The sequence below is a fragment of the Channa argus genome, chromosome 6, assembly GCF_033026475.1.
Source record: "Channa argus isolate prfri chromosome 6, Channa argus male v1.0, whole genome shotgun sequence".
Lineage (NCBI taxonomy): Eukaryota > Metazoa > Chordata > Actinopteri > Anabantiformes > Channidae > Channa > Channa argus.
The window spans coordinates 14,617,230-14,641,171 of NC_090202.1; the positions used below are offsets into that span (position 1 = coordinate 14,617,230).

The following is a 23,942-nucleotide window of genomic DNA, read 5'->3' on the forward strand; positions in this document are numbered from 1 at the left end:
GTTTTTGGTCCCCACATAGTGGCCACAAAAGAAAATTACTGACTGCAACACCATGCATATATATTTTTTTCTTTTTATACAAAACAAATATACAAGAGTCTTATACATCCATATAAATGAATGGTTTGGTCATTTCTTCTTAAAATCCATTTTAATATATATATTGTGTGTGTGTGTGTGTGTGTGTGTGTGTACGTTTCAACATAAAATTCTCTAATAAGCAATATAAGTGGTTTTCAGTTCATTAACCATTCCTGTTACCCACATATGGACTTGGTAACTAGTTCATTACATTTTGACCTGGTTGTCTTTCAGCAGGACAGGGATGGCAAAGAAACATGTCCCCTGGCCATCCCTAATGCAGCATTCATTTTTTCCCCCCACTCTCAACAACAGATTAGACATTGTTTTTCTTTATGAAGAACAGTTTACCTAAATTGATCCTGCACAAATCAACAGTTTGGTTCATTACAAATACAGTAAAACTGGCAGTACCCATTAGCTTTACCAAGCAACAGTTCTGTCTTAACAAATCATGTATGTTAGATACAAATACTGATATGCACAAAGAGCTAATTTCCTAAAAGAAAAATAATATGTACAGAATTGCAGCATAATGAATGGAATATACTATATGCAATAACTTAAATTTCAGCCAGTTTGATTATACATTGTGGCTCAGTCGAGGCCAGTTCACAGGTTAAATAGAGAAGAGGACATCAACCTCTCCCTCTGCACACACCACTTTGTCTTGTAGCCATAGACAGTGACAGCACAACTGTCTATCATGTTGTTCCATTTGTGACGAACTGCGGTAGGAAATAAAAATCCTTACAAACATTGTGTTTTTAAAGCTACTTGTGAAACAAAACAGTGCAATAGGTGCAAGCGCGCCAGTTGTTGACCCTGTAGTACAGTTAATTGGATGGATCGCTATAAGAAGGGATTCGTTGAAGAGCCTCCAGTTGGAAATTGTGCAGATGGACCTGCACCCTGAAAAAACAAAAGGGGGAAATAAACAAACAGATGCCAGAAGTACTCAATATTACTAACCATTTAAGCCTGGACAGATCAGACCAAGATGTGACATATAATCTGTGCAATTCAATTAAAAAACAAACTGAAATTATGGGGGAAATTATGCACATAAATATGAACAACCTTACCTTAGGAATCTTTGCCCACTCTTCATGCAAGAGCATTTCTTATCAGTCACACTACAAGGGCATCTCCGGACATTTTATTCATAGTAAAGTCACTTACTGATGACCATCGTCACCGTGTTCCATGGCATATCTAATGTCTCAGAATTTCTTTGTATCCTTCTCCTCACTGATACCTTCCAACAACAAGATTCCTTTTATGCTTTGTAACCCCTTTCCAGACCGTGGTTCTTACTGTAAGAGGCTACTGAGTAAACATCAGAAGAATCCAAATACAACAGCTGAAATTTAATGGCAGGCATATACCCACTACTATTTAACATTAGTTTGAATGTCACTAGTTAATTCTGAATAAGCCACATCCCTAATTATGAGAGGGTGTGTACACTTATGCAGCCCCATTATTTTAGTTTAGTATTTTCCACAAAAAACAATTTTGTTTTTTGATTTAATTGCACAGATCATAGGCCACATTAAAGGTGGAGACAATTCTGAAATTATTGTTCTTTGTCAGAAATTTTAAAATCTAAAAAAATCCAGCATTTTTATAGTGGTGTCTAGACTTTATGTCCACTGAAGAATGATCATGGTTAGATTATTTTTAGAGCTGACAGTCTAACACTGTCAATGTAATATCACTACTGTAACTCAAAATGTTCAAATGTTCAACAATCATCTTGCCTGAAGGGACCTTAAAGCCTTTCACTACTGTGTGGAAACATCTTCTAAAGAAAATCATCCCAAGTTGGGCTCTTACTGACCAGGAAAGGGTTGCTTGAGACCATAGGTCCAGCCATTGTCTGCCCAAAAGGAGTCACAACAGGCTTGGCCTGGCCAAAGGCAGGAAACCCTCCACCTAAAAGATATGTACACTGTTATTTAGAATATGATGGCTGTAAAACAGCAAAAGCCAACTTCTTCACTTATGTTCACGAACCCTATATCACAACAGAGTCTTGAGTTTCTTAAATAAAAAAATGGAAATCTCTCATTTACGCAAGCAAGTATTCAAACCCTTAATGCAATACTTAGCATTAACAACTGGGCCTCAACAAATAAGTCTAAAGTACATAATCTATGAGGTACACACCATTGGGCTGTTGGGGATATGCAGGAGGCTGAGGGAAGGGAGCCTGGCCAGGAAAGGGTTGCTGGAAAGTTCCACTAAAGCTAGTAGGAAGATTGTAGGCTGAGGCATTCCCAAATCCAGCTGGCATACTCATTGAACCTGTGCCAAATGATGCTGTAAGACAACAGGACAATAACTAGTTAAGTAGGTGAACATAAAACCCATCAAAACCTAAAAAGCATGCAAGTATAAAATGTTAGATTTTGCCAGAGCTCACACACATCACAAAAAAACAAAACACAAATACTAGGAGAGGTTATTAGTGTCAGCTGTTTTGGAAAGTAATATACTGTAATTAAATAAGTAAGGCTGAGCTACTATGGATTACAGCACAGTAAACAAGAAAACTGTTAAATATTGCCACGACAAATTAATTAAATTAATTAAGTACATGATCCAGGAGGTTTCTTTAGCAAAAGATTAACTAGAGATGTAATTCTGAAATCCATAGTGTGGTTTGGTTGAAATGTCAGACTAACTGTAAATGGTAAATGGTTTGTACTTATATAGAGCTTTTCTACCTATTGGAACTCAAAGGACTTTACAGTGCTTTTCATTCGCCCATTCGCACTCACAAATCGGAGAACTGCAGCTGGCCAAAGTGCAGTGGGAGCAACTAAATTGGGGTTCATGTCTTGCTCAAGGACACTTTGACATGTGACCATTTACCATTTGGGAGCCAGGGATCGAACCAGCAACTGGGGGGATTGGTGGATGACCGCTCTAGCTCCTGCTCCACAGTCGCCTGTACAGTTTGTACACATGCAAACTTTGTGAGATTGTCTTCAGAAAAGGGAAAAAGGAGGGACTGAACGAGTCAGACATGAATGCAATAAGTGTGGCATCAGTGTCTGACCTCTGATGACCACACAGAAGAGCAAGGTTCCAAACCGTGCAACATGTGGAATCAAACTGCAATACATAAGAATCCGCTGACAATGGAGGAATCCAATATCTTCTACAAATGCTACATCCAATACCTATTAAACAAAGTCAATGATGGCTGTTAAAACTGGTCACCAAATATGTTTGAAGCTGAGCAGTGTTCATCGTCTTGCTGGATTCATTCATTAAATCCATTTAATTTTTAATTCATTCATTTTATGACAAATACCATAACCTCTTGCTAAAAAGAAAATGTAGAGGAAGGCGCTGTCATTATGATATGTGGTGTTTGGATGAATATAAACTTCAACCTGTCTATTTTAAGTGTAACAGAGCACAATGCTCAAAACTACATTTGAACACCCCTACTTCTAAATCATGACACTATCCTTATCTCTCCCAACATTTTCCTTATCGATGGCCACTATCAAAGCAAGAAATAGGACAGCAAAAGAGAAGCAGTGAGTATTTGATAACCTACCAAAGGTGGGATAATAAGCCTGCACATGAAGAACTCTCATTAAGCCTGTCCAGCATGGTAAGAACAATCAGACAGACAATTGAATCTCAATTTCTGCAGCCCATCGTGTAATCAGCAGCGTAAGGCAATGTCTAGTCCTATTTCAAGTTGGTATTCAGAACCTTGTCTACACAAGTTTTATCTTATACTTCCATCATGGTTATTACTTTGTTTGGCACAGTGGTCTGAGTCATAGTCATTAATGAGGCAACACTGGGCCAGAAACATGCGACATTAGATGCACAAAGAAATCTAACAAATAAGACACTTCCTGAACAATAATGTGAGGCACCACCATGTTTTCACAAAATCTGCATTATCTGAGAAGGTTAAATGAATGGTTACTACAGTATAAATGCTACACACCCAAACACAAATAGACACAACTGTACCTGCTGCTGCTGCCACATTTGCTGCCCTGCCGTTGCTCTGGAATGGGTTACATGGTGCTGCTGGGTTAACTGCAGCAGCCACAAAAGGATTTGTTGACTGAGCTGCTGGAGAGGGGGCATCAAGTAAACAAAAATAAGTAAGGATTGAGAAACAGAACAAGGAACTGCATGGTCTATGTGTAAAAGCAAAACATTAATCCATGGTGGATTCTTTAATACATGCTGATGTCCACTGTCCAAAAGCTCTTCTGTTCCCACTTTAAATCTCTACAACATAACTTATCTACTTTTCAACTTTGACTTCAACTTCTACTCTCAAAATCAAATTAGACTTTTTTAAATTATTACCGTTTCCTACACCTTGTACAAACTACGGGAAAGCAGCCTGTAGGTGCACTCACCTCCATAACCTTGAGCCATGCCAGGCGGGGCCTGCTGTGCTGCTGACACCCCAGTCTCTGAGCCAAACACATCACTGCGTGAAACGACATAGATTCATCAGGGAAGCCAATAAAAAGGCTAGAGACCACTGAATGAATGAGTCTTATCATTACATGACTGTAGGTCATGATGCATTGAATAACAGTGACTTTTTTTGGTTAAAACTGCTAGCTACAGCAATTGCTAAATATATATTTTTCTTGAACAATGGTTCAGATTCATCAATTATTGCATCACTATGTTAAAATAATGTGGTAAATAAATATGCTTAGTAGAAAGAGAGAGGCCCAAAGAGAGAATACATATTTTATACCTACATAACACTTTGTCACTTTGTCTTTGCACTGGAAATCTGACAAACGTTCTCTTGACTGTCAGGAGGGGGTGTTTGTGTGAACGCAAATGTCAGAGTAGGTAATCCCTACACTGTCCAGACTTTATCCATCGAGCGAACGACGAGATGTGTTGATGTTTCTATCACTTCACTACAACGCAGCCTTTTTTTGGTGCACAGCTCCAACGTGCTTTAAACAAAAACAATGTTTCCCACAGCCTGAGTTATCCATCGTGCTTTGCTTCCTGTGCGCATTGATAGTGTTTAACACGTGAGGATTCTTCTCACTCAGGTGATCACTGTGTGTTACGTGTGTGGAAAACAACTCTGGACAATGTCCAAAGTTGATTTCTCCCTACATTGTCCAGAAAGAACAGGCTTTTAAGTAGCGTTTTTGTGGGACCTAAACTAATAATCTTGTTCAATTACATCAATTAATTTATTCAATCATTATCTTCCACTTATCAAAAGGAGCAGCGACTTTACTCCAAGTTCCCTTTGGATCTCTAAGGCTTAGACCAGCCACCATTCGCAGGAAACTCATTTCTTGTGCTCGCGATCATATTCTTTCAGTCATGACCAAAAGTTCATGACCATAGGTGAGGACTGGAACATAGATTGACTGGGAAATTGAGAGCTTTGCCTTGCGGCTTAGCTCCCTCTTCACCACAACAGTTCGGTACAATTATTGCATTACTGCAGACGCTGCACCAATCCACATTTCAGTCTCACGATCCATTTTACCCTCACTCGTGAAAAAGACTCCAAGATACTTAAACTCCATCACTTGGTGAAGTCGCCAAATCACATGTAGACTGGATGGGCATACTCCCACGACCCCTCCAGTAGTCTTGCAAAAGTTGGTCCACTGTTCCATGGCAAGGGCGGAACCCACATTGCTCCTCCTGAATCTGAGGTTCGACAATCGGTCTGAGCCACTTTTCCAGCGCCCAGGCATAGGCTTTTCCAGGGAGCCAGAGCAGTTTGATACCCCGATAATTGGCACCCCAGTAGCTTGCCCCCGGCCTCCCTATTCCGGAAGAGGTACCACTTTCTCGAATTGCCATGTTATCAGGGTTTATGGGAATTTATAATAACACATATTGATTTAAATGTATTTAGTCACAGATTCAGTCTTTTCGATTTCGCTGGAATCAAGGATATTACTGTCTGTGTATGTTTATAATCATGTCTCACCCTTTTGAGTTGCTGGTAGTGTTGTAAACACTAGCAGGAGCAGAGGAACTAAAGACAGTATCAAGCTCTGCTAGAGCAGCATAGCGGTCCCCGCCTGTTTGCACTACTGGCTGCTTCTGAGACAAACCACCTGATCCTGCTGCTGCTGAGCTCACCCCACCAGGAATACCCCCTCCTACAACAGAAGGACATATCAGCAAACTTAGTTGAATGCAACAACAACTGAAATTTTGGAGAAAAACTAAAGGTCCGGAGATAGTTGCCATATTCAACCTATTAAAAGTAATAGGAAATAAATGTTCAATTATTAGGAAATTTGCATTTTCTAGCACAGAAATACAGTTCATAATGTGAACAAAATAAACTAGTACCAGCCCAGTACAATTCACAGATCCTCAAGTTAAACTCTGAAAGTCTAACATTAAAACTCCAATTAAACCAACACATGTTGTTTTGTTTGAATCAAAGGGTATTTGCACCAAATGCAGTGACCATTGTCTTTACAAGCTTGCTCAGCAATACTGTGGCTAGGGGTCCAATTTTGAAAAAAGCCTCAGTTAGGCACAAAAATTAGGTAACACAAAATTAGATATTTGCTAGAAAATGTAAATCTGCCTCGTTGTGAGAGACACTCAGAGGGACTTAAATCAGTGTGCCTGATCAAAAATTTTAGTTGTGTTAACTTATTTTTAATTAATCAATATCACTAAAATTGAGATCCATGAAACAGGCTAGGCAGGATAAGTTTACCTTGCTCTGTTTTGGCAGAGCTAAACATGTTATCCAGATCAGCCAGGGCTGCATATCTATCGGCAGGGACACTAGTACTCTGTACAGCATCTTTGCCAGCTCTTGTGGGGTTATTCTGGGAGGAAGAACTGAAGGATCCAAAGTCAGCACTACACGATTTCGGGAAGTTGTCAAAATTTGCAAAATTGGGATTGGCTAGTCCCCCGGATGCACTACCTGCATGAAAAAAAGAGATTTAAAAATCATAAGGGGCATTAATTTTTGGAGTGACATTAACACAATGGAGAGGGAGTGAACGTTTGGGCAGAGTCAGGTTGGGACTAGAATATCATCATTTATAGGACAATTAGCAATACTTTTAAAACACTGCACCATCTTCCTCATTAGCAAGTAACCCTAAACAATGCACAAAGTTAGCATTTGTTTTTGTGTTAGAGGCAAGTGTACAGAAAAGCACTTTTCAGTGTTGAGCACCACAATGTGGACGAAGGGAGTTATAGACCAAACCGGTCAAGATCTATTTACTGATATTTCACTGGAAAAGATCTTTAGTCTGCCAACAACCCTCTAGGCATTTCCAAGCTAAGCAGAAACAATGATTTTCAATTACTATCATAAGGTTACTGGGGGAAATACAAATTTACACAGTAGGATTTCCTTTTCTCCTATAATAACATTAAACCAAAACATAAAAATAAGTTTAATCTGAACCAGTGGTACACTGCATCCCTGTGGAGCATTGAATGTACAACTACATTTTTTGGAGCATGGAGTATTTTGGAGTGTCTGGTTCTACTCTGTTTTATAAATGCAATTTATGTGCTTTGATTTGCTTTTCTGTCAGGTCTATTTTCCAAAATGGTTCTCAATTATATTTATTAATAAAGCTTAGTAGCTCAGTGATATTGTCAAATTTAAATATGGAGTTATAGACACAAATAGAGCTACATAATTAGACAAACATTAAATCTGGAGAAAGGAGGTTCAGAGTGACTACACATTAGAGACTGTATAAAGGGTGAAAGCCCAGAGACAAAACAAGGCAAGACCAGAGAGAGAGAGACTTACTGTGTGGAACCTGGAAATGCAGAGCAGTGGCAAACTCACCCATACTTTGGCTAGATGAGAGCACAGTGAATGCTGGCAAAATCAAAGAGGGAGGGATGGAAAGGTTGAGCAATGAGCAATGCAAAACAGAGTAAAAAAAGAAAAGATCAACCAAAATGAGATAAAAATTTAAAATCAAAGAAAATCAACTGCTGCTGTAGCAAAGATGAAAAACAGAATGAACAGTTGAAGCTAGGATGCAGTCAGTCAAGGTCCCTTTGAGAAAGGGATTATCTTGCAAAAGCTGAGACAAGAAATCACTGTGTGGCTCCACGAGATAGTTTCTAATGCACATCTCCAGCAGGGGGCACTGCAGTGATTAACAGTTTCCTGATAGGGGGAAAATCCTCAGTGTTTGTATATAACTGCTTTGGTTTTTGTGCCAGTTACTGCTGAGAGGCTTAGAAGTCTTACATGACATTTGCAGTATTGCTGAAAGACAGCATTATAGATAACATGAAAATAAGATCAGGTATGAGAAAGCAAAGATCTGAATAAATCACATTGGATAAAAAAACAAAACAACAAAAAATAAAAATAAAAACTAATAAACTTCACATATTCATACTAATGGTAAGTGCACAATGTATTCTTAAAATGTTTCTATTAAAAGCCCATGGTATTTAGTATGTCCTGTATAATTTTCCAACCTAATGATTGGCCAGCGACCATTACGCCTTATAATATTTTATTTCAGTGCATATTAGTCCTGCTGATCACCACTAGAACACATATTCTACCTTAAGTGCACCACATTTCATTTACAACCATTAACTGCTTTTTAAAAATATCTTTTTGGTCAATTTTCATACAACTTGTATGAACCCAGTCAAAATAGAGTAGTGCCACTTAAAACCAAATGCTTCTTATGAGTCTGCATAGTTAGCATTTTCCCCTGGAGCATAGCAGCTATTGGTAGCCACTTTTTGGCCTATTAGAACATACTATGTGAGCTATCACCTTGGCCAACTGGGTCCAACACAACTGGCTGCAAAGTATAAGGAAACCTACGAACCCAACATGCACACAGTTTAATTAGGTAGTTGTAAGAATTACGGGGGGGGGGGGGGGGGAAATTAAACCAGCTGGTGCCCAGAGGGATTTTAGATTTGCCACTGGAAAAGGATATTGCACATATGGAAAAGCTTAGAAAGAAGAGAATGTGCGTTTTAACAGTAAAAGAAGAGGACAAAAAGATGCCCAAGAAAGAAAAAAAAAGACTGTACACTGGATTTATATGTTTAGCCTATATAAATTCCCAATATATGTGCGTACATACAAAAATTATTTAAGAAAATTGTCTTTGTCCAGTGAAGAGAACTTTCTCTACCTGTATTTGAGGGTTGGAATGCGGCTTGGGCTGCAGAGGGGAAACCACCTGTCGACCCAGATGTGCTTCTGAATGCATCAAAATTAGCAAAGTCTGCATTTGTGTTGGTGTTCTGTGCCACTGGAGGATGTACCAGGGTGAGATTCAGACAGATGAATACAGAAAAAAAAATGAGAAAAGAACAATGGATGAATATAACATGCAGATGACACCCAATCAGGTGGATGACAAAATAATATATGGGGCTGTTTGGTAAACAGCAGAGTGGGATGTAACGTTATAAAAATGCCTGACCGGTAGCATAGTCTGACATTCCCTCTGTCCTTTTCTGGTTGAGCACATAGCATGTAAGGCTGAACATGTGCACTTACTACACACATTAATCATAGAGGTGCACATCTGTTGTTTGCTATAGAGATGTGTATATGCCAGTTAACGCATTAGGGTAGGTATTTCAGGAGAAGCAAATATTAATCCCCCAATGATACAAACATCAGTAACCATGGAGACATCCACATCACATATGAAACCATTTTATAATATATGGTTTTGTACAGACATATATACAAACCCAATTCCAAAATAGTTGGATAGTTAGAAGATGAATAAAATGTAAATTAAAAACAGCTTCTCATAAAACCCATAATTTGTTTTAAACAATAGAATGGTATAAGAAACAATATGGCAGATGTTAAAACAGAGATATTTTACAGTTTCATGGAAAATATTAGCTTATTTTGAATTTCTACTTTTTTGGAATTGGGGTTGTACATACTGAATGCTTCGCCCTGTTGCTGGGTATATCAACTTGCCGCCACATTGAACTGGGCAGGACTGGTCTGTAGTCAAATACAAAGAAATGTAAGAACTCATGTTTTTTGGGTAAAACGAGTTATAACATTTACATTTGTCAACAGATTTTAATGAAATGTTTCTATATTAGTAAGTTGATGATCTAAGTGTAGAAAATATATAAGGCTTTTTTACACTATACTAACCATTGACCACCAATGTAAATAAAAGAAATAACTTTTTAAGAATCAGTTTGCTTTTAATATTTAGAAATTGTATAAAAACAGTAACAAAATTGAGCTCAGTCTACAAAGTATGAAATATATGTGAAAACTAGAAGTACAACCATAAATAGTGTTGTATGGCAATGTAGCATCGATTATTAGTACAAAAAGTGCAGTATAGAGACTCCTATAATGTTATGGTAAAATAACCCATTATTAATGGTGACTAGTAAAATATAGTCAATTATTATCAGTTTGTTTATATATTTAAGCATTAATTATTATTATTATTATTATTATTATTATAATACCAAGTAAGTAATTTACCTTATGCAATCCTACAAACACACACACCTGTCTAGGAGCTATCCAGCTTCTCTGAAACCCTAGACAAATCATTTTTTATACTACACTTACATCATCAGCTCTAATATGAAAATAAGTAACTTATTTTACAGGCTAATCTTGCCTGGTCCAATATTGTGTTGATGTTGCTGTAGGTTCCAGTGGGCAATGCAGCATCTAGGTTCATATGTCTTAGGTTTTGCAGTCTTAGGGGTACATGGCAACTGACATGGAATAGATTTCTCCACGGTTTATTGGTGTTGGTGTTAAATTGTGGAGGAATATATTCTTCGCACAAGAGGTATGAATTTTATAGAGATATATTTATTTAGATTTATTAAAATTATGCACCTATATATCTTTTCTTTTACATTCAGTCAGTCTGTTCCTTACTTGAGTGGCTGTTGAAATGTGCAAAGTTAGCAAAACTGGAGCTGGTGCCTGCATTGACACTGGACGGGGCAGCAAAGATGTCTCCACCCAAGTCACTGAGGAGGTCAAATTTCTTGTCATGGAACTGCGGCTGATGGGTTTGTCCACGGCTCACCACTGGAGACTGGTAAAAACATAAGATGGATTTGAAGAAAATGCAATTGTGCGTTTGAACAACCTTGAAACAAAGGCTAAGGAAGACAAACAATAAGCATTTTTTAAAAAGGACACTCAGAGGCAGTGCATTTTGTCTCGGTGTCTACAACAAGCATACATATAAATACACATAAATACATATAAAAGCAAGACAAGATTTATTCATCCCAGCTGGTCCCCAATAAGGTGATTAATCCCCTGATGTATTCATATTGAAAGTTTGCAGATGTAAAGTCCAGAGAATAATAAACGCAAGTATCTAAAGCCAGAGATCTTTATCATGCATCATTTTTCCATAACTTACTCTGCAACCAAGCCTTGATGGACTTTGACATATTCTTGGTATCACCGTCGTGTTGGAAGGTCCAGTGACACCCAAGCTTCTGGTTTCTTACAGACAGCAAAGCATCTGTCCCAATACTTAAAAGAATCAATCTTGCAATCCACACACTCCAGGTTTCCAGAGGAAGTTCCAGGGAAAGCAAAGCAGTCACAGAGCATCACCAAGGCACAACAATGCTTCATTGTAGGCAGGGTGTTCTTTTCCTCTGACCAACAGACCCAAGTTCTGTTTTGTTTCATCGCTTCACAGTAAAGAATCCCCAAACTTCTTTGGCTTATTTATATGACTTCAAACATACTGTAGCTGATTTTTCTTCTGATTTTGGTTCAATAATAGCATACATTTTAATTTACTGGCATGGAAACCTTCAGTGTCCAGTGTGCACTTTACTGACCAAACTGAAACCCTCACTGGAGAGTTTTTTTTACCCTACCTGCCTGCTGCTCCTGATAGCTTTCCTTTTCTGCCATGTCCAGGCAGTTTAGCTACTGTTCTGTAATGGTACCTTTAGGAATATTCAGTGGCTTTGCCATGTATTTGCCTCCTTTTTTCTTGTTTGTGAAAGGCTTTTCCTTTATCTTTTTTCTTAATATTTCTGAACACGTCAAAAGAAATCATACTATAAATACCTTTAGCCAATTCAGGAATTTAATGTGTTCCATCTCAAGCACACCTGGTGCAACTAATGAAGCCCTCGATTAGTTGCATTAGGTGTACTTGAACAAAACACGATTTTCAAGTGTGTGCTTTTTCAACTCACTTGAATAATTTTGACACAGAAGTAAATTATTAAAAGTTGCATTTTGTGTGGAATGTTGAGGAACTACTTGCAACATTGGTTGAAGTATTTAAATTGAATTGTTTGTTGCAAGCAATGCACCTAACTGAATAATTTGAGTGCACTAGTAAATCAATTACTGTGTGTTTTTCTATTGTAAACAAGTGAGTCAAAGCAACCTAATGATTCACATTAGCTGTATTCTGTGTTGCAAATTGTAGCCAAATCTAAAATAAAATGTATGTTTGAAAACCAGTGCTTTGCAAATCTGATTTGCAACTTGTAAAATGTGATATTTTTATTTTCTGTCTAAGTTCTTTTAATTCGTTTTCAGATGCAGTGATAAACTTAGCATGAATATGTGTGCATTAGGCTTGCAGTGATATAGCAGTATACCATGGTATGACGATTGATTGTTATCATACTATCACACATTTATGCTTATTACCAGTATTAGGGGGAGCATCGAAATGGAGAATCTCACCTGTGTGTACCTGTCACACTAGTATGAAACTGTGATATTTGACTGATACAGTAGAAATTGCGTGTGTGCACCATAACCTCACCTGATTTGGTGGGGTGTTCTTGTTGAGGTGCAGAGGGGGGGCCGACTCCCCCAGCAGGGATTTCAGCGGTCTGACCTCTGGGGTACTGCTGGTGCTACTGTTTGAGGAACCAGAGATGGAAGCATGGACAGATGCCACTACCTTGGCCTGCTCAGGCGGTACATACCTAAGAAACAGTTTAAATGATATGCATTTTACAGAAGTAGTACTACTGTGAAAAATACACCACAAAAACCCAACGATAAATAAATGTTACAGTAAATCACAATTATGTAATTTATACTACCAAATGCTACTGGAAAATTGGATAAGAGTAGAATATTTAAAATAAAATGACAAAATCTAGTGCTTTAGGAAATATTAGTATTTTAGCTTTTTTAGTAAAAAAGATAATATTGCAGACCGGCCGTGATTCTAACCTTTATTAAAGCTGTAGCATTACTTTGCTGTGTACTTACCAGTTACAAATAATAACATGTTGAGTCATGTACTGCTGTTTGCTCTCATTTTGGTCAGAATCCCACAGAAGTGTAATTATCTAAACTAATAGTTGTATCATATAATATTAATATTTAAACGTACCTTTTTGGATCAATCAGAACTTACATAAAAACTGTAAAAATCCACATTGTGTGCTTTTAAAGAATATCTAGTGCCTTGCTTTAGGCTAACTGCTACGAGCTTGAAGACATTCCAAGTCAGAGAGAAAAAACTAAAAAGCTACATGTCTGCACAGTGAACATTGCCAGGGGATAGTTTACATCATTGCACTGCCAAGCTTGTAAAACTGACTTACCAACGCTTCTTCTCATATTTTTCTTGAAGAAACTCTTTGACTTTCTGTGGTTCTCTGAAGTCTGGTACTGAGGAGGTTCTGTCATCATAAAGGCCAAGCCAGATCTGTTTACACACCTGGAACACACAGAGTAATAAAACAAGTAATTTTGAAGAACATTTTAGTAGCACACAGCCCCTAACAAATGCAGAGCTTATCAGCCTTCATAATGGAGGGCAGGAAGAAGTCCTAAAATGCAGAAAAAAAAAAAAAAAACACTTCTGGTTGGTTAAATGGTTGAAATAATGTCTGTAGTTGACAAAATGTCAATAGATTGAGTTTTTTCTGCAAAATTTATAATTAAATGCTCCACTTGTGGTATTTTTGAGCATTTTATGTGTCTTAACTAACCAGTTGGCAACAAAGGAGTAAATGAGACTACAAAGGTTGTCAGGAACATTAAACATTAATGTGTCAGACATGGAGACTCATCTACTCACGGATCCATCTTTATAGCCTAGCTGTATCAGTTCACTATAAGAAGGAAGGCTTTTGTAGACAAGGTAACTGTGCTGCATCAAATTACACACTGGAAGTCTAGTCGTGCTGATGCGTCATACAACCACGGTGTAGTTTATTTCTGGCCTAACAATTTAGTAGTTTTAACTTATGGTGAGACTGTATTTAAGATTAAAATTCATAAAATTGGTGTTAAGCTGTTAAGCTTATCTTGCCAAAAAATGTGCAAATGTCATAAACTTATTACAGACAAAGCTTACTTTCTCTTAAATATCCAAGGGCTAATTGAAAAATCCCATTTACTTTTTGTCAAGGGAACCAGGAAGATGCCAACTTCCAGGTTGACCTATAAAACAAAACAAAAAGCCATCACCCCTAAAGCCCTCAATTAGTGATTACACTGTTTAAACAAAGTAACAGATTGGCACTAGAAAAAAAATATATATATATTGATAAATGGTATTTTGCATTGTCTGTAGTAGATGACTTTCCATTTATAAGGTTTGTAAATATAAAATGCTTTGGTGCCTGGATTCAGTGGTTTGCCACATTTAGTGCAGAATAATCAAACATGAGTAGGACCTATGTTGGGAAACACAGCACTAACAAAGTATCTGCTTAATGCTGTAAAGTGAGATGTATAAGGCTCCAGTGCTAGTGCTCCATGCTCAGTATAGGGTGTGCTTTCTACATTGAAAGATGGTGCTGCCTTCATTATTTGGCTTTATTGCACATGCTCACACATTCAAGCACATGTATTTAAACCAAGTAGCATTTTATTGTGAAACAATAGCTGCTGAATATACAAAGGGTTCCCTAAAGTGAGTTTTTTCAGTCTCAGGTGGTCTTTGTTTTCTCTAAAGTCTAAAGTATTAAAGTTTAAGTATGAACTGTTACATTTCTTCTTCTGATACTTTTCTGTTCTTCTTCTTTCAGGTTCCTTTCCCATGTCAATCCGACTTCTCAACTTATCCAATCAGCTTGTGATTGTGGAGGCCACTTTAGTGCATTAAACTCATTGTCACGTTCAATAATCCATTTTCAGATAATTCTGACTTGACACGGGATGTTATCTGCAGGAAATAGCTAAAAGAAGATGGATGGGTAGATGGATGGGTGGCCTCCCTCGCTCACTCTCTCACTTGCTCCTTCTCTTCTCTTGGAAATGGTTGTGCATGAAAATCCCAGTAGATGAGGTCAGATCAGTTTCCAAATACTCAGACTAGCCTACCTTGTACCAAAAACCATTGAACGTTCAAAGTCACCTAAATCAATTTTCTTTACTATTCTGATGCTTGGTTTGAAGTTCACCAGATCATCTTTACCATACCTACATGCATCAAGTTGATGCCATGTGATTGGTTGATTAGATATTTGCATCATTAAGCAGTTGGACAGGTGTCAGTAATAAGTTGGCAGTAAGTGTATCTGTTCATATTTCCGGGACAACCTTCAATTTGATTTATTTTGTATTTTTCTGGTGCTTTTGTCTTATCCAGTGAGCTCAGGGTCGCCAAAGCGAATCACTGTCCGCATATTGATTTGCTACAGTTTTTACGCCGGATGCCCTTCCTGACGCAACCCTCCATAATTTCTACCGGGCTTGGACCGGCATACAGCTGGGGATTTACAAAGGCAGGTCAACACCGTAGTGACAATGCATTGCAAAACTATGTGGATAATGCATAAATCAACTTTCCCTAAGTAATAAGAATGTTAACCTTAAACTTATTTAACAACTGTGACAGGGCAGTCAAATTCGGTGCCTACCTCATTGCCGTGTCTCTGTAGAAGCTCGATTTCCTGTTGCGTAAATGTTGTCATGGATATAGACTTGACTCTGTGGGGAGGATTCAGTCCTCGTCTGTAAATGGGGAAATGGAAATTGAGTCAATCTGAAGAAATTATACAGAAAATTATCTGGACACACTTTTACCAAACAAAGCAAAAAAAAGACAGAAAAGATGACAGAAAAATACAGTCAGAAAAAGGGACCATAACAGAACAATACAAGTGGTTGGCACTCTGTCCTAACTATAAACAATTTCAATGCGGTTGCCACTGCAGTAAAAGATAGAGCAAACTCCCTTTATATAGAAACTCCAATTATGGAGTGTGGATCACTGAACAGCCCACACAAGTCTTAATCATTTTCCCGAGTAGGTCACAGCTCATGGCACCGTGGCAAAAATTTAAAATGCCTGTTAACTGTAATAGTTGAAAAGTGACATCTTTTGCTTTTTAATTAAACATAAGGACTGCTTGCCTATGTACTTCTCCTAAACCTACCAGTAAGAGAAAACTAATATAGTACTGGCTTCAAGGTCACCACTTGTTTTGTGTGTGAAGGTGACTAATCAGCATTTAGTATGCAACTACAATGCTTCAACTACAAGCGGAGTGTAATTACTGAGGAAAAGATTACTTATTGCTGCAAAATCTAACACATAACTGTTAAGGGCCTTTAAACATTACCAACCAAAGTCATTTAACACAACATCATGGTACTTTTTCCATACCGAAAGCAGTCATTAGGATGAAGCAGAGGTAGTCATCAGTCAGATTTCATTAAGATAACTTTTACACTGTCCAACAACTGCAACCCACATTATCTTTTACTACTTATCTGGCAGCTACATTGGATTCTTTTATAAACCCATGTAGTCTGTCATACATATAGATGCTTTTGAGGAACTTTAGACAGTAAATGGGACTTCCTCTCCATTTCCAATTCTAGATTTGTTGTTAGGACAGTTCCCTACCTTTAAATTCCTTTTTTGTTCAGGTCTGGCCTAAACCTTTCAAGGGTATATATAGAGGCAGTAGACTAGGCCTAGTCAATAACATGTTCAAGTTGAAAATAAAATGTTCACGTTATTCTAGCATACTTCTTTGGAAGAGCTTGAAAGTAGGACATACTGCTGGCAATCAATGAGTAGCTCTTCTCCAAGCTTTTTCTATCTATTTGACAGGCGGTTGTTCCTTCTCTCCTCTTAAACAACCCTTTGCCAACCAAGCCTCAGATCTATTTTCTTGAATGAGAGCTTCTGGTAAATAAGTGAACTGTCGGTTAAAGAATGTGGAATCATAATTTTGTTGTATATTCTGGTCTGAAATTATTTAAAGCCAGCACTGAGGTAGTTTACCCAAACAAATAGTTGCTTAATAGAACACCGCACATACAAAGCTGAATTTACAATTAGGGGTTAGTATAGTCATTGTCAGTTGTGTAATAAAAGAAACAGAAACAACACTTATTTTAGTTGCTCAACCTTGTAGGAAAGATAACCACAGAGCCACAATTACAAACCCAATATTAAACACATTGGAGTCAGATACTAAAGGTATTGAAATACTAGACAAGACCCTTTTACAGAAACTGACCATAAACGGAGATGGACTGCAGTATGGCTGCCACTTCCTTGTTCATATAGTGTCAATATTGAACAACTTATAGAATATAGTAAAGTTTTAAATCTATTCTTTTGAAAATTTGATTGTTTGGTGTGTTTTTTTAAATGAATGATATTGCTAAGGATTTGAGAGCGTGTGGTGACTGCCAGCAGAGCAGCATTACATTAAGCTTACCCAAAAAAAATTTTTTTCTCCATTTTGAACCACTGAGGAAGGATTTCTGTTACGACCAAAAAGTTGGCGGAAGAATTGGAAGACATAAAAAAAAAAAATATCTTAAATTTATGTCAGAGGAGATCAGTAAAGTTGTAAAGCAGCAAGTCAAGCTTATGGGTTTAATGGAGGACGTTCGTGAGCTGAAGGCCACAGTCAAACAAAGGGATCAGAAAATTCAGTATCTGGAACAAAGTATTGATGATTTGGAGCAATACTCTTCTGCTGATGAGGTTATCATAACTGGATTAGAACCCAGGCATCATAGTTATGCCAGGGTTACAACTGGAGACCAGCAAGGTGAGGACTCACCACCAGAAGAGCTGGACAATCATGAACAGTAGGAATACTCCTAGGTAACAAATAGCAGCAGGTCATATCGTTCACAGAAGGATAACAAGAATAAATCTAGTATTGTTGTTTGGTTTCTAAAGAAGTATCAAGGAGTACAAGATGGACGTGTTGAAACAATCAAAAAGCCTTAAAAGGCACGGGAGTATATGTAAATGAGCACTTAAAAGAAAAATGCAGAAATTGTAAGAAATGGCAGAATGCTCAGAAAACAAGACAAGATTCAAACTACATGGATAAGGCACGGAAATATGTTTATCAAACTTAATAGGTCACAGGAACAAGCCAAGGTGTTTGTGTTTTGGGTACTTGCAAGATTTGGATCAATACAAGTGACTACGCGTACAGAGGAGTCATCCGCCATGGCAACAAACTGCACAGATGGTGAGATACTGTACCAAATATATGTCTAAAAAAACTGCTTCTATAGATATGTCATGCTATGCTGCAGAACAGGATTTGACAGTGAGATTAATTGCGTTTGTGTTTCTGTTTATGGAGGATAACAATTTTATTTTTTAGATAGTGATTTACTTTTTCCATTTGAAGAAACAGAAACCAATACTTCTGATAATTAAATTAAATAAATTAAGCTTTTTTAATAAAACTGAATAAAGCAATTTACAGTTGAAAAATCAGAAGATTTCAGCTCAGAAATCTTAATTTGCAGGGATTTTCAATCATACACTTCAATAGCAGAAGTCTTTATAAAGATTTATAAACCCTCATTTCAAGTTATTTATATATGTGAAACATGGTTAATAAATGAAAAAAGGTGCTTATTTTCTGCTAGAAGGGTGTGACATTTATTGTGGAAATCAGATAAATGAAAGGGTCTGTAATTGCAATTTATGTACAAAAAAATGTCAATTTAAAGTAATTGATTTTACAATTGTTCATGATATTTTAGAGTTTGACTGTTGGAATATTATATATATATATATATATATATATATATATATATATATATATATATATATATATATATATATATATATATATATATATATATATATATATATATATATATATATATATATATATATATATATATATATATATATATATATTCCAAATGTTCATAAAGAGTTTAAAAAGTAGTTTGCCTTTAAGTGATATGACTGATCACCTTCCCATTTCCTTCCTCAAGGACATAAGAAAGGATTGAGGCACTAAAGTTGGATCTGGCAAATTACAACTGGGATGAGGTATATGTTGATGATCCAAACAAGGTACACAATGCATTTTGTTTGGATTTCTAGAAGTATAAATTAAACACATGAATTCTACTTTTATATGATTATAATTTCTCAGTTATTAGGTTGAACTGGTCGGAAAAGAGATCATTCTACTATTTGTTAGTGGAGTTGTACTGGAGAGCATTATAAGAAGAGGTGGTTCTAATGTTTTGGCCACTTCATTCATTTAAAAAAACTATTCTCAGGGTCTTTTTTATATTAAAGAAGTATTATAAACCATTGTTAATTACAGCCCTAGATAATTTGATCATTGCTCACTCAAGTTCTCACTCTTTTAGAACAAAACTATTAGGCACAGGGAAATATATAAATAATATATTTATAGAAAAACAGAATGGAGTACGAGTGAATCTTTCAGTATGAAGTCTTATGTATTGTTCAGTGCCCTGAGGCATGTGAGTGATCAGACTAGTCTCATCAAGATGAAATTAGGTCAAATGCAGTGTTCTTATGCTCATAAGCATCTCCACCCAGTTTAACTATTAAATAAGTCATACTTCTTAGTTTATTATGTACGTTTATTTGTGTCAGTTGTTTTTAAAGTCTTTCTCAACTTTAAAAGTTCTTATCTATAAATGGGGAGTCATCTTACAATCTGGTTAATTATTTATCCCGCAACTGTAAAGCACAATTGAATTGTTGGCCAATTTCTGTGGCCTAAATTTCACTGTGGACACAGAAATCCAGCTTTGGTCCTCAAGTACACCTATTTTACATCATGCCTAAAGCATAGGGCATTAGAGAATACCATAACATATTGCACAATAAAATAATTATGACCTAGCCGCTACTGTAACAGCTTAGCCGGGGCAAACTCAGTTAATAGCTCCAGGGTAAGAGGACATGTTAAGTCCCAAAAGATAACAGATGCTATACACCATATTTCACATTGCAGGTTTATATACAAGCCATGTCTGTTAACATGTCATTGATTACTACTGTCCAGGATATTTAGAATCAGTGACACCTCTTCGCCTCCATCATGCTGCATCACTCCTTACTCAGGAGTATACAGCCCAAGTGGGGTCGTTTCTTGTCATCAGGAATTCTCTTGAAAGAGACAACTATGAGTAGTGTACCTCTTGGGAAGGCCTCCACCTTCATGAGGAATGTGTTTACATAGTAAATTCCAACTCCACCCATTAAATGACCACAACTATAGCTGAAGTGTGCAACGGGGTAGTCATGCCCCTGCAATTACCTCTAAAACAAATACACATGGAGGAAGCCCAAGATGCATATAAAAGCCACTTTGATGATTAATCTCTCTACTTATCAAATGTTCTATTTAGGATTTAAAAGACTCAGTTTGAAGCAACATCATAATCATTCACAGTAAATGAAAAATGAATGCTGAGCTCAATATCTGTGTCTAGAAGGTTTGGTTTGTTTTCATAGTTGAGAACAAAATCAAGCATAATTTCTATTATTAAAAGTCCTACACTCAGTAGTAAAGACAGAAAATAATTGAAGTTGAGTCTGTATTTGTAGGTACTCTCTTACAATGCTAACATATTTAACTCTCTAGAATGAAAAGGAAAGGGAGGCTAGACCTGCAGCTTCCTGTTACACATTTAAATCACATGCTGCTGATGTAGCAGCACAGTAAGGCCATATCACTTCCTTTGTCTACAATTGCACCGGTCTTCCTGCATACATTCGACAGATACCAATCCTTTTAAGTCGACACTCTTCTGCTGTAAAGATTTTGCTTAAATTCTTAATGAACATGTTTTTTCTAAATAAAACTAGAGGTAATAAAAGGGGGCAACTCTTAATACTGAAGCTATAGAAGAACACACTTAACCTACATCACAGACTGTAATACCACAGGGTGAGCAGATGGGACATTCACAGTGGAGTCACTGTAGACCCATTGGTGAAGCGAAATAGAGGGCAAATTCTGCCCATGAGCAAACATGCAATCCACAGTAAATAACATTCTCACTGAAACTAGAGAAAGCTAAAACAAGGCACAGATTAAGGTAACAACCTAGTCAACAAAGTCTGAATTTTAGGGAAGCCAGAGCAACAAATGCTATGCAGAACTGTCAAATCAGTATGGTATTCCACTGTCATCTTGTAAAACTTACATTCTTGAGATGTCTGGGGGGTATTACTGACTGAGCAACAACTATTTGGCCCTGAAAAATTACTAAAATATTAAGATTCATAAACACAGACTGGTGACTTCCAAAAAAAAGCCAAGGAACCAGTGCATACTGCTGACTATGTGAATGAGCAGAACAATATGAACAGATGAACAGCTTATTATGTTATCTACTAACAACTGCCTTTGACCATGGGTTACTTTAAGTATACATATTATGTATATATAAATATATACATAAGTGTGTTTTTTGTTTGTTTTTTGCTAGACTGGCGAACACGGGGAAAACTACCAAGTGTTTTAGCAACAGATGTAACGTAATGTGATCAATACTAAACGTCAGCTAACGTTATAACGAGCATTACCTCCGCTGGATGCTGAAACCTTAGCTCTCGCCATGGTTTAAACCGAGAGCTTACAAGCTTATAAAAAGGAAATATCGACCGACTAAGAATTTGCGCCAGGGTTACAATATAGTCATATCTTTGCATGTACGTTATATGCACCGTTATACCATAACCGGGACAATTAGCTCGGTTACAAGTTCCTGGCACCTGGTAGTACGTGAGAAGCGGGCTGCTGCCTTAAAACCCTTATCTGCAGACCTAACATTTCCAAGTGCAGTGCCAGTGCCCTGGCTGGCATTGGAGGCTAAAGTTAGCTAGCTACCCGGGCGGGTGCTAGGTTGCTGTGTTGAACAGTGGCATAAGTACCCCGCCCAACACAGCACGGCACGGCACCGTTAACACAGCTAGCGTTACACTCATAACGGACACACGTGTTTAACGTAAGCTATCGTTAGCTGCCTTAGGTTGTCGTATGTAGGTGAAGCGTCCTAAAACGGCATATGCGGTGCGCCATGTCTAAGCTAAGGTCACTCAGTAATTTAATACTTACAGGATGCCAGAACAGGAGGTACAAACGAAGGAGCCCACGGTCATGTTGGCATAGGTTGGGCCGCGCTGGTCGCAGTCAAAGCACTTTCTATTGGGAGGCAAACTCGTCATTTCTCTTAGCATCTTCAGGTGTTTCTCCTCTTGTTTTCGCTTCGCGCTCGCCGCCATGGTAGGTGATATACAGCAGGACCACAGAAAACCAAGGAAGACAGGAGGACCGGCTAAAACTACGACAAAGAGCAGCTCTTTTAACTGCCTCCCGACCAGTGCTGAAGACAGAAAGGGGATGGGTATGCGGCTCTGTTGTCAGGGAGGCCTCGCGTCTCCTCAACAAAGAGTTTGAGGCGTTTGTTAGGATTTTGTGAGAAAGCCACTTCCGCCTTCGCTTAAAAACCGTTATGTACTCGTCTCCTTCCCGTCTGAAACAATTTTGCACTGATAGGTTTGTTAAAATGCTTATATGTATATATTTATACGGAGATTGCGTACACAGCGAGAATACAGTTTAATAACAATTTATTTTATAATAGTATGTTATACTAGTATGTTAATTCAAAGTTATCACGAAATCAATCACGAAAAGTATGACATTTTTTAAGTGTCGATGAAGGTTCGTAGTCCTTTAATCCGAAACGGAAGCTGTAAAGTTGGTGTTCGAGGAATTTCGCCTGCGAAGGCAGAACAATTGACGGGAACTATCTTGTCTCTGTTGTAGCATCTCTTTGGTTGTGTTCGTGACAGTGCAAAGACTGCGATTAAGTCACCAGCGCCACTGTGCGGTTTAGCATCGTCACTGCAACACTGAAGTAAAAAAAACAAAACAAAACAAAAAAAACAACCGTTTTTAAAGGACAACTTCATCTTCAAGTTGAATTTTCAATTTGCTTTCTATGGCTTTAATTTAAGGTGTAAATGTACATTAAAGCTTTTAAACTTTCCTCTGACATCCCTATATTAAAATATTTCTCTGCTTCTGGCTGAAAACCTCCTCCAGATGACATAACCCGGAGGAGTTTTTCATCATTAGGACTTCAGATGATGCAAGCTTTGAAAGAGCAGGTTGACTGTGATTACAAACCCCATAGTGTGAGCAACGAGATGACATGATCTGAAGATTCCTCCAAGGGATGTATTCTGGAGGATTTTAGCTAGTAGATATTTTAACATAGGAAAGTCGAATTGGAGTTTAATGGCATTTATTTACATGTACTACCCAAACTAGAACCTTAGCAAGTTCGAAATTAGTGAAGGCGTCCTTTAATGTTTAAATATGCAAAGTATGCAACGAATAATATACGTTCAACAACTTTAAAAAAAGACTCCAGCTCAAATAAAAATGCGATAGATGACCACTGCTTGAGATCGTATGTTACTTATAATAGCTTTTAAATTGTGGCTAAACTACATTTTCTAGTTACTTTAACGTTATCTAATATCTTCAAATTAGAATGTTGGAAAAAAAATTCTTCATATAAGCAGACACGCATGGAATAGAGTTATCATATTCCAAAGAAATGTAAA

At 37.4% G+C, this 23,942-nt stretch overlaps 1 protein-coding gene across 11 annotated transcripts; it reads right to left on the reverse strand.

Annotated features, from left to right (window-relative positions):
- Positions 1-59: 59 nt before the first annotated feature.
- agfg1a (ArfGAP with FG repeats 1a) lies at positions 60-22,864 on the reverse strand. Of its 11 annotated transcripts, none has more exons than XM_067508728.1 (14): positions 22,423-22,858; positions 15,949-16,042; positions 13,681-13,796; positions 12,885-13,050; positions 11,003-11,165; positions 9,249-9,368; positions 7,880-7,951; positions 6,812-7,027; positions 6,062-6,236; positions 4,491-4,564; positions 4,090-4,191; positions 2,254-2,406; positions 1,925-2,019; positions 60-993 (listed from the first exon to the last, which is right to left on the reverse strand). In XM_067508728.1, exons 1-14 carry the CDS (start codon positions 22,587-22,589, stop codon positions 934-936), a joined length of 1,773 nt encoding a protein of 590 aa, XP_067364829.1. In that variant the 5' UTR covers positions 22,590-22,858; the 3' UTR covers positions 60-933. The 11 variants fall into 11 exon arrangements, with proteins under 11 accessions (XP_067364829.1, XP_067364828.1, XP_067364830.1 ...); XM_067508727.1 differs by having other exon boundaries at positions 4,090-4,194; XM_067508729.1 differs by having other exon boundaries at positions 4,090-4,194; positions 7,919-7,951; positions 22,423-22,854.
- Between the last annotated feature and the right edge of the window lie 1,078 nt (positions 22,865-23,942).

Excerpts from the sequence above, each read along its gene's own strand:
- agfg1a (XM_067508727.1), bottom strand. The coding sequence starts at position 22,589 with ATGGCGGCGAGCGCGAAGCGAAAACAAGAGGAGAAACACCTGAAGATG. Across the intron at positions 13,051-13,680 it reads AAATATGAGAAGAAGCGTTG|GTATGTACCGCCTGAGCAGG; the intron begins GTAAGTCAGTTT and ends ACTGTTTCTTAG. Across the intron at positions 2,407-4,089 it reads AAATGTGGCAGCAGCAGCAG|CATCATTTGGCACAGGTTCA; the intron begins GTACAGTTGTGT and ends GTTGTCTTACAG.